This window comes from Leptidea sinapis, chromosome 17 (genome assembly GCF_905404315.1).
Source record: "Leptidea sinapis chromosome 17, ilLepSina1.1, whole genome shotgun sequence".
Taxonomy (NCBI): Eukaryota; Metazoa; Arthropoda; class Insecta; order Lepidoptera; family Pieridae; genus Leptidea; species Leptidea sinapis.
In genome coordinates this window covers 7,010,643-7,022,660 of record NC_066281.1, presented here as the reverse complement: position 1 = coordinate 7,022,660, position 12,018 = coordinate 7,010,643, and the positions used below count along the sequence as shown (strand labels likewise).

The following is a 12,018-nucleotide window of genomic DNA, read 5'->3' as shown; positions in this document are numbered from 1 at the left end:
AATCGCCTATGGAAGGAGAATACTATTCCTCCAGAATGGAAAACAGACTGTTTAATCCCAGTTTTAAAGCCAGACAAAAATAAAATGTTACCTGACTCTTATAGACCTATAGCTCTCACGTCTTGTGTTGGGAAGATATTTGAGCAGCTTCTAAAACAACGTCTCGAGTTCTTTATAGAACAAAATTGTCTTTTGCCTAATAATCAGTTTGGTTTTCGCAAAGGTCGGTCTTCTAGGGAGAGTATAGCGCAGTTACAGCTTGATGCGCATCAATGTTTAGCAAGTAATCAATATCTTTTGTCTGTATTTTTTGACATCTCAGGTGCCTTCAATAGTGTAAATATTGCCGTGCTTTGTGACGAGTTATCAATGTTAGGGATACCAGGTAAAATAATAAATTGGATGCAATCCTTTTTGACTGACAGAAAAGTATATGTAAAATTTAATAAACATTTGTATGGACCACGACTTTCTTCTCTAGGTGTTTGTCAGGGGGGAATATTGTCTCCTTTAATTTTTATTATGTACATAAGACGATTGAACCTTATTTTGGGGCCAAATATAGTAAACCTACAGTATGCAGATGACTTAGTCGTCTATGTATCGGGAGTTGATCTGATTAATTTAGCCGCTACTATTAATAAAGCACTTGTAAATTTATATCAATACTTTTCTTATCTTAATTTAAATGTAAATCCAACCAAATCAAAAGTCTTTGTGATTGGTCGTAAACGCATCATATTGCCTCCCATTTTATACAATGGCATTCCACTGCCTATTTCATGTGACATAAAATTTCTAGGTGTAACATTTACTCCAAAACTTTCTTGGAAAAAATATACAGATAGTGTTATAATTAAAGCGAATAAAGCTTATAATGTATTAAAATCTTTGTGTGCAACGTCGTGGGGAGCGGACCCTAAAATATTGTTAATTTTGTATAAATCGCTTATTCGTAGTCATTTTGAATATGGCTTTCATTGTTTCGCCGCAGACAGCAAAATTGTTAATAGTCTGGATAAAATACAAAATAAATGTATGCGTACAATATTGGGTGCACTTAAAACTAGCCCAATAGCTGCTATGCAAATCGAGGCCAACCTTCCTCCTTTGTGTATTAGATTTAGTTATCTTAAAGAAAGATTTATTTTAAAGCTCTATAGCTTGCCGACGAACAATCTTCTTAAGAATCTTATTGCTTATCAATCGTCTTCATTTCCGAGACAGTTGTTTATCTTGCAAGATTTTTCTTCATTTTTTAAATTTCTACAAGATTTAAATATTCATCGGTATAATGATATACTTCCCTGCCATGCAGGTTCTTTTCGATGTAAATATTCTGCAATTAATGTTGTAATAGATCCAAATTTAACTTCAAAAGAGGAGGTTCATGTATTATTGTCAGAATGGTCTAATTGTAAATTTGTTTATACGGATGGCGCAAAAAACAATAATAATGTTTCTTTTGCAATCTACCTTCCTGAAATTAGGAAGGGTATTGGGTTTAAGATTAATAGATATGCCAGTATTTTTACTGCTGAAGCCGTCGCTATTCTTTTTGCTTTAAAGCATATTAAGAAACAAAATCAACTTAATAAGAAGTGGGTAATAGTTAGTGATAGTATGAGTGTGTTAAAAAGTTTGTCAAATAACAAAATGAGTGCTAACATCAATTACATCATTTTTGCTATAAAGGAATTGTGGTTCGAACTATGTTTAATCGATATTAAAGTGGATTTCGTTTGGGTCCCGTCCCATATAGGAGTAGCAGGAAACGAAAGCGCTGATTTTCTAGCTAGAACTATCATTAATATATCCGATCTATCCCTATATCCTGATTGCAAAGATCTAGACATTAACATACCATATACAGATATAATAAGTAATCTAAAACAGCGTATGACTCTTCTTTGGGGAAGATATTGGTACAATTGTACAGAAGTTGAAAATAAGGCTCATTCGTATACTTTGTTAGATAATCCCGTTAATAGCACACCCTGGTTTTGTAAGTTTAAAAATAACGCTCACAGAAAGTTCTATACTACAATAACACGAATGCGTATTGGTCACTATCGATTGAATTTTCATCTTCATCGCAAAAAAATTGTCTCCTCTCCTTTTTGTGACCATTGTAATAAGCAACAAGATCAGTCTCTGGATCACATCTTTTTTGATTGTTCGTCCTTTGGCATACAGCGCCTTGTGCTGATGGATGAGCTACTGGAAATATATGGTGCACCCAATATAATCCCGCTCTCAGTAATAGATCTATTAAAGGACACATCAACTTATATGTCCTTGTATAAATTTGTATGTAGTACTGTAAATACATTGTAATTTGTAGATACATACGTTGTAAATTTGTTTATAATTATGTAAATACGTTATAACTTGTACATATACAACTAGTAATAGCATAGCGCAATTCGCGAACTGAACAGATAATGTAAATAGGTAGGTATTATTCTAAAAAGTTATGCAAATTACACTGGATTTGACTTTAAGAAAAGGGGAAAATTATTAGAGACTATATTACTGGATTTGGACTTACTAAAAGGAAAATATGGAAAATATTCTTTAGAGAATTATACATTAACGGAAATGGTAAAATAACTGATGACTTTAAGACTGGATTGGATTTGATGAAAGAAACTACTATAAATATTCGCTATCGAATATACATAATTGGAAAAGGAAAATGGAAATAATGTAAGATGAAATGAGAAAACTGGATTGGACTTTTTGTAAAACAAAATAGTGAAAATAATAAATACCAAAGAAATGAAAATACTAACGACAAGGCAGTAAGGCCCCTGGCTATAGCCTGTTCGAAAGAACGAATTAATATAAAAAAAAAAAAAAATCAATATTTACATTTTACTTTTAGCCATTACCATTTATCTACTTTCTTAATTACTATTTACTAATTAGTTTATAGTTGCATTGAATTGCACTGAAGTCATAACTTATAATTTCTAGTAATTAATTCAATTCAATGTTTTTAATGACTACTTAATAGTTTAGAGCTATTATTTCTTTTGATGTTCACACTGTGGTCATGGGTACAATTTTAATCCACTAACATGTACAATTAAATATAACTGTTTCAGCTGTTGTAATCTGTTGAATTTTTAAGGGCGCCAACTCTCACGGTCAATTAGGACTCGACGAAATCAACGAACAAATAGAAGAACCCACACGATTGTCAACAGATTGCATTGATAGTATAAAACAGATTGCATGCGGGGGCGGTCATACGTTGCTCTTAGATAACGATGGTAGACTTTATTCATGTGGGTGGAATACTAAAAAACAACTGGCACTTGAACATGAGGTATACAAGTTTCAAAGAGTGTGGAGCCTGAGTGGTGTTAAGTTTACAAATGTTGCATGTGGATGGGATTTTAGCTGTGGCGTTACTGATGACAATTTTTTATTTGTTTGGGGTTCTAACAGTCATGGCCAATTAGGACTCCCCAAAGAGCATTTCTCTGAAGCCACAAAACCGATAAGACTGCAAGTAAATGCATGCACAGTATCTATGGGCCTAAGACATACAGCAATAATTAATTCTAAGGGTGAAGTTTGGATAACAGGTTGTGGTAAACATGGACAACTTGGCCTAGGAAAAGATGTACAATTTTCGGATAGGTTCCAAAAAGTTCCAATACTAAAAAGTATAACTCATGTTTCATGTGGTCAAAACCACACTGTAGCTTGGAGTTCTGATGATAAAGCCCTCTATGTTTGGGGTGATAATAAACATGGACAGTTACTCCTGAAGCCGGAAAAATATAAAAAAATTTACAAACCAGAAAAAATTGACATTGATGTAAGAAAAAAGGTTAAAAAACTAGTAAGTGGTTGGACAAATGTTCTTCTATGGTTGGAAGATGGGCAGATTCTAACTTGGGGAAGAAATAACTATGGGCAACTTGGAACAGAAAACCCATTTGAAGGGAACATAATTCATGTTCAATTACCAGGTACAATTTTTTAAATATTTGTAAAAGTTTAGTCATAGGCTGCTCTGTGTATTATTATTCATAACATTTATGAAAATCATCAGCAAAACTAATAAAATGCATTGATAATGTAACTCCCTTATACCAATAATGTTGTATACATATAGACAAATCAGGCGATTTAAAATAAAGCCGAAATGTAAAACATGCCACAAATTACTAGAAGACTGCTATATCTATACATTACTACATTTACTTCTTCTTGTTTAAATATTCTTGCACAAATAAAATTTTAAAAACGAATGTTTAAATATTCTTGCTCAATAAGCAGCTAATAAGATGTAAGACATTTATTGAGTACTGGTTTGATTCCTAAAGAGAAAAGTGTGCTTACATTGTCTTTAAGCACACTTTTGCCAGTCCGTGAATGATATGTCCTTATAATATTATGTGTATAGAACATTGTTGCCTTATATTCAAGTTATATAATCAATAATTTATGAAATTCTACTAATCACAGTTATAATTTTTGTTAATGTTAAGCTTTTCACTGTATCACAATATAAGTGTTAACAGTAGAATCTCAATAACATAAAAACCTCTCATGAATACCTCAAATTTACAAAATAGGGAAAAATGACAAATAACCACATAAGTCAAGAGTGTAATTTCTCACAAACACCTATACAACAACAAGAAATAAAGAAAATAGTAATTTAAAAGACAAAAACTTTCTTCCCAATATTTGCTCTTCTGGCTAGCATATCACTCAACCAATTAATGATAAATTATCAACAAAAACTGTTTTCACCTATTTATATAATCAACTATTAACACATTCACTGCCAACAAAATAAATAAAATTGTAGCTGGGATCCACTTAAGGCTAATTTTGATTACATTTTTTTGTACATATGAATGTTTGAAAATATGGATAAATGTTTACTCGTTTTCATAAGAAGAGAATGGCCAGAGTTGCCACACAAAGCAACATTAACTCACCTCAAACACCGGCAATTGCTCGGATCCATGTGGTGAGCAAGGAATGTGTTAATATAACCTGTTCCCTTCAAATAAGCAACATTTATTACTTTTTATAAAAAATCTCAGTAGTGTCATAACTAATTCATCTCTGAATAAAAAAATGGGTTTTTAGATAAAAACCACATATTTTGCACATCAAAGCCCTGTATGAAATTTAAACATACAAGTATGATATAAAAGCATGTTGGGCGATTGTCTTAGCTTATTATAACTTTATATATTTATATGGGTATAACATTGTTAGGCCATCTGTCAATGAATCAAAGTGAACATTATGACAAAAGTTTTGTTAACAATATTAGTTTTGTTTAATTTTATTACTATTAATTATGCACCTTTTACATATATTAGAAATCTCTGGTGCTTCAATTGGAAAAGCCACATAAAAAGTGGTTTATTTGGGTTATATCATTATTGCTTTTTAATCAGTGTCCTGGAAAGTTGAGCTTAATATAATCTTTCATCTATCAAGATTCTAATGCACACTGGGACCTGTGACAGTTTTATGACCAATTATGTTCAACTTTAAGAAATACTTTAATGATTATATTTACTTTACAGATAAAAGGCAGGTGCGGGATGTAGTACTGGGGTCCGAACATACGATTTGTTTAGCTGATGATAATACTTTATGGGCATGGGGATGGAATGAACATTCAAACACTGGAACAAAATCAGGGGAATTGGTACTTTGCCCAACACTTATTCCAGTGGATATACAAATTAAAGTTGAAAAAATTTTTTCTGGTGGTGCTCATAATTTTATGTTATCATCCTAAATAACAATAAAAAAGATGTACTAATTAAAACCAATTTATGGTGCTTTATCACTTAAGATATTTAATAAAGAACAAAAATTTATAAAATCATATATGATTTTTGTTTTATTTGAATATTTTATAATTAAAAGGTTCACAAAAATACAGTATTGTAACAAGAACTTTAATGGCAGATTAAAAATAATATTCACAATTTAATGATGTAAAATACAGGTTACTTATTCACCAGCCATTATTTAAAATACATTTCCATTGACTATATTTAATACTTATACAGAATGCAGGGAGATAATAGATCAGAGCGGCAGAAAACTACAGCTCACTATTTCACTTTCACCTTTTTCGTTCAGACTTTTGAGTTTTGCGTTTATCCTTTTTCTCTTCTTTCAACTGTTTTTGTTTCTCTCTGAAAGAAATACAATTATGTTTGGACTTATTCTCACCTTTGTTGTCTCATAAATTTCAGTGCAAATTCATTCTTAACTCTTTTTTTGATGTTTTTGCTGCTGTCATAGTATTTCTAAACTTATAAAAGATCTAAGCTATGTTTATATGCAGCTATAGTAAATAAATATAATTATGTCAATATTATTATATCTAAAAGGCTGTAAACAAAATTACACTAGCATAGCAGGAGAATATAGGTGGACATTATCACATAAAACCAGGTGACCCGTATACCTAGTAGTTGGTCATCCTTTTACATACACTCAGCGGCACAATTAACCGCCCACCCTTTTAAAGTGGCAAATTTTGATGTTATCGCAGTTGTAAGTTATTGGGCATAAATAAGTCAAGTGTGAAAGAAATGTAGTGACGAAAAAATTACAAACTACCCACTTAACTTTGTTTTTTTAGGTATAAGTTGATTACGTATAGGATAAATATCGAACTTTGTCTCATTATCCTTATCGTTGCCATACTGCTTACATTGCTTCAGTGGCATTAAAAGTAAACAATTTGAGTTTGTTTTGGTTTCGTAACTTAAAGCTAGTGTTTGGACATCACAAACATGCCATTTGATGCTAATTCAGTGGCGAGAGCCGTCGCTCTTATCGACGAAGGGTTTAGTTAGCGTTACGTGGCGCGGAAGCTTGGTGTCACACGTACAACCTTAAGGGATGCAGTGAAACGGTTTCAGGAAACTGGCTCTTATGAGCCAAGACCAGGACAGGGCCGAAAAAGATGCACCTCCGCTCGTGACGACCGATTTCTTGTGACCAATGTTCTAAGAAATCGGTTCACTACAGCTGTTGAGGCACGAAACCAACTTCGTGTGGTTCGCAATGTTCAAGTGAGTGAAAGAACAGTGAGAAGAAGACTAGGAGATAATGCCCTTGGAGCTTTTCGACCATCTCGAGTGCCACAATTGCTCGTAGGCCACCGGAGAGAAAGACTTCGTTTTTCCCGAGAGCACGCCAAATGGAATATGGAACAATGGAAGAATGTTAGGTTTACTGACAAGACAAGAATATGCTTGCATGGTCCTGACGGTCGCCAGCGTGTATACAGACGCAAGAATGAAAGGTTTGCACCATGTACTGTTGTGGAAACAGTAGGTTACCAAGGTGGCTCTATCATGATATGGGGCGGCATTACTTATGAAGCACGCACCGACTTGGTTATCTTCGAAAGAGGTGGAATAAATGCTCAGAGGTATGTAACAGAATTGTTAGAACCTCATGTAATGCCATTTGCTCCATTTATTGGCAAATAATTTTTATCAATGCAGGACAACGCTCGCCCCCATGTTGCTAGAGTTGTTACCGCGTACCTGGATACCGTCGCCATTCGAAAATTAACATGGCCATCCCGGAACCCAGATTTAAATCCTATTGAACACATATAGGACAATTTAAAAAGACGTGTTTGAAGCAGCATACCAGCTCCAACCACCATAGATGAATTAAAACAATCCTTGATTGAGGAGTGGCAGAACATTCCACAACAACACATCAAAGATGTCATCAACAGCATGCCAAACCGTTTGATGGAAGTCATGAGGGCTAGAGGTGGAAATACGCACTAATAGAATTCATTTATTAAGCAGATTTTTTATTTTTAAGCCATTTCATCACATTTGTTAATTTACGGTCAAAGTGTTTTTCAGACTTTTTTATAAATAAACATAATATATTAAAAACAATATTATCTTTCATTTTACTTCAATATACCTACGTTATAAAATAACATTCACAAGTAAGACCACAATTTTTTTTTTAACCAAAATCGTAAAAAATCAAGGTGGTTAATTGTGCCGCTGAGTGTAGATAAATGTTTTATTGATATCAACTTAAGACTATCATTTGCACTAATAAAAAACCACAATAGGTATGAAGATACACACCTATCTTCTTTGTCTTTTTCTTTCTTCTTTTGGGCATCTAAACGAGCTTGTTCTCTTCTTTCCTTGGCTGCAGCAGCTACATCTATAGCATTAGTATTTTTCACTAAATTAGAGGCTTCGGCAACATCATCAGTTGCACCTTCTTCCTAGAAGATTAAAATTATAAACACATCTGTTACTAACCCTAATTATCAATAACCTATATTATATTCAATATGTTAATAATTTACCATGTACCTCATTATCTGAGAGTTGACTATACTGAGATAATATAGCCTCTCTAATTTTTTTCTCTTCGTCTGAATATTCTCGCCTGGTAGTTGTTGCTAATGACTGAGATTCCACCAGTTTAGTTAGATGAATATCAACATCAACACTTGCAACTGTCTTTTCTTTATCTTCCTTTGGCTTGCATAACTGCCATTTTTCAATTATTTCATTAACGTGGATTGCAATATCGTTATCCTGTTGATCATTATTCCAATGTAAAACTCGTGTGTTTTATATTAAAAATACACAATAAGAGCCATCACACAAGCACCGCACTTACCACAATTTCTGACAATAACCCTTCTAAGGCATCTTTCTTGTCATCAATAGTGTCTTCGCCTTCTAATATACCAGATATATAAGATCCAAACACACCTTCATCGGTTTTGAGAGACTGTAATTTATTATTTAACCAAGGCTCGAATTCGCTCATTACAGCGGCCATGATGTGCAGTGCTAAATGCTGCCAGCACATAAAATATAATGATATAAACTTTAGTGTATTTGTACCTATTAAATGAACTATATGACAGAAGGTCCTATACACCTAATGTCAACTTCCATAATTATGTCATAAATTATTCGAAACTTTTAAAAAATGTTTGCATCATAGCTAAATCTACACACAAAAAAGGTCCAAGCAACATGTACTAATTCAAATTTTAGGATGATTTTCACATTTTATTTTTAAAATAATATTTTTAGGGTCATATGATGTAAAAATAACAGCTGTTGTCGTTATAGTTATTTTAATAATGCAGAAAGTAACGTACATAAGCAACTAAACATTTTTTTATCAAAATGAAATTTCTAAAGAAAATGAATTTACCTTTACTTACCCTTCTTGTATCAGGCCTAAACCCGAATCGCGACTCATCGGAAAACATAATTTTATCCCATTGTTCCTGGGTCCATGTTCTGCGTTCTCTACACCACTAATTTCGACGAGCGCGATTCCCGTGACGTATCGGTGGGCACCTAATTGGGCGTCGAGCTCGTAGGCCGTACTCATGCAGTCGATTTCGCACAGTTTGGGGACTAACAACAACACCCCTTGAATTTTGTAGCCTCAAACTTATCTCTCGAGCGGTTAACATCGGCTGGCGTCTTGCAGTCAGTTGTATGTTCCGGTATTGCCGAGTGGGTGTACTACTTTTACGGCCTGAATGCTGTTCAGCGGGTTCCCTTGTATTATTGTAGCGCTGCCAATGACGACAAATAACACTTCTATGAATGCCAAAGTGCCGAGATACCTGAGATTGATTACTTCCCGCTTGCAACATCCCTACAGCTCTTTGCATTTCATTTGCCGTCAAATGACGTCGCTCCATGACGTAAAGAATATTTAACAATTCAATTTTGTCGCTAACTTTATTTAAATGGTTGGTAAAATTATAAAATCAACACTAAACGTAGCAATAAAAACGCACTTAAATTCAAACAAATTCCCTTTCATTTAATTTTATGAAAATAACAAAACATAATCGATTTTTTTTGTACAACCAGCCAGTATGTCATCAATAACAAAAAGGTTTACATACCTATGCACTTTGAGTGAATAAAGACTTAGAAAGTAATTAATATAAATGGTAAATTTGAAATATCATGTATGTTGCTTTTTTGATGTGTATATATTACTTCGATATACATCAGCGATAAAATCAAGAAATCTGATAATAAAAAAAAATCTGCTTGGCAAATTATTAACTCTGAAACTGGCAAATCAAGGATTATTGATTCATCAATAACTCTAAATATTAATGGTGAGTTAGTTTCAGATAAACTCACTGTTACCAATTATTTCTCTATTTTTTTTACAAATATACCTATAGAAACCACAAAGTACTTTTCATCATCACCAATTTAACTCTTGCTGAAATCCTTGTGAATAAAGAAATTGTTCTCGCCCTAGCATCATCTGGGATAGCGGCAACACTTATGGATGGTGGACGAACAGCGCATTCTGGTTTAAAATTACCATTAAATGTAGCTGAATATGAATTTCTGGTGACATCACAAAATCATCAGCGCGTGGACAAATATTGAAACAGTGCAAAGCCATTATATGGGACGAAAGCACAATGGCCCATAGAAAAACATTAGAAGTACTAAATAGAACACTTCAAGATTTACGCTACAACACGAATATAATGGGAGGTGTATTGTTAATACTATCAGGCGATTTCCGTCAAACGCTACCTGTCATTCCGAAATCAATGCCCGCAGATGAAATAAACGTTTGCTTAAAGAAGTCGGTCATATGGGAACATGTAAAAATAATTAAATTAACAACAAACATGAGAGCACGAATTGCAGGATATGAAAAGACACAAGAATTCTCTGAATAACTTTTACAAATAGGAGAGGGCACCTATCTAATAGACGAAAGTACTCGCCAAATTACATTTACTAATGAGTTATGTAATGTTGTTGAAACACCGGAACAACTTATAAATGAAGTATATCCAAGTATTGCGGAGAATTATACCAATTCAGAATGGTTACGTTAACGAATTATTCTAGCCACAAAGAACGACATTGTCAATGGCATCAACAACATCATCCAGAAATGATTCCGGGAGAAGAGAAAACTTACATGTTAATTAATACAATGACTGATGAACAAGAAAGCGTCAATTTCCCTACTGAAATTTTAATTCACTTAATGTTCCAGGAATGCCATTACACAGCCTGAAATCTGAACTCGCCGAAATTGTGTAATGGTACGAGACTCTGCATCAAACAGCTACAAAATAACATCATCGAACCCAGTATAATGACTGTTAAAGAAAAAGGACAAATAGTATTTATACCACGAATACCTTTAATATCAATTAATGGATTGCCCTTTACGTTTAAACGCTTACAATTCCCGGTGAAATTGGCTTACAGCATGACCATCAACAAAGCACAGGGCCAAACATTCCAATACTGTGGCGTTAACTTAAAGGAACCATGCTTTGTACATGGTCAATTATACGTTAACAAGATGAAAGTAGCACCATTTAAAAGACAACATTTAAATAATCCATAATTGAAGATTTGATCTTGCAGCAATTTGATTTTGCAAGATTTGTCAATCTAGGAGCTGAGTAATCGAAGATATAAAAATGAGGTTATGTCTTAAACAGCTAACAAAAAAAGCGCGTACGCCTTCCTTCAAGGCCGGCAATTCCGGTGATTCCTCTGGTGTTGCAAGAAAATGTGTGGTCGGGTCACCTGGTGATCAAGTATCACCAGGTGACCCGACCCGTGCTTACGCTAGTTTGTCCTCCTTTTCCATAACAAAAATAATTGCTCTGCTGGTGTGATGGCATCGCGATACTGTGAATTCTGCTATGAAAACTATGGTGCAACTTGTTGAAGCAAATAAATCTGCGATGGTCCCGGTTTTTCTGCTACCAAATCGGCGATGGTAATAGCAGTAAAGTGTTGGTGAGCTATTGAGTGTGCGGTGTTGTGACGAGCTTCTCGCAATAGTGCGAGATGACGAGCGAAATCAGTGGCGATGATAGTGTTGAGATGGCCTTGACTTGAGTTCGGCGACTTCTAGTAATAGTTTTCGTATCTCGTTAATAAACAATTGTGTGTGATCTACCTGATTACCGGCTGG

At 34.0% G+C, this 12,018-nt stretch overlaps 2 protein-coding genes across 2 annotated transcripts; one reads left to right on the top strand and one right to left on the bottom strand.

Moving 5' to 3' along the window:
* The first annotated feature begins 2,880 nt into the window (after nt 1-2,880).
* LOC126969254 (secretion-regulating guanine nucleotide exchange factor-like) lies at nt 2,881-5,880 on the top strand. Its single transcript, XM_050814625.1, has 3 exons — nt 2,881-3,062; nt 3,137-3,986; nt 5,571-5,880. The coding sequence occupies exons 1-3, from the start codon at nt 3,042-3,044 to the stop codon at nt 5,786-5,788; spliced, it is 1,089 nt and encodes a 362-aa protein (XP_050670582.1). The 5' UTR covers nt 2,881-3,041; the 3' UTR covers nt 5,789-5,880.
* Nucleotides 5,881-5,937: 57 nt separating this feature from the next.
* Nucleotides 5,938-8,889, bottom strand: LOC126969273 (coiled-coil domain-containing protein 43). Its single transcript, XM_050814656.1, has 4 exons — nt 8,686-8,889; nt 8,373-8,600; nt 8,136-8,281; nt 5,938-6,194 (listed from the first exon to the last, which is right to left on the bottom strand). Exons 1-4 carry the CDS (start codon nt 8,878-8,880, stop codon nt 6,122-6,124), a joined length of 642 nt encoding a protein of 213 aa, XP_050670613.1. The 5' UTR covers nt 8,881-8,889; the 3' UTR covers nt 5,938-6,121.
* Nucleotides 8,890-12,018: the final 3,129 nt, after the last annotated feature.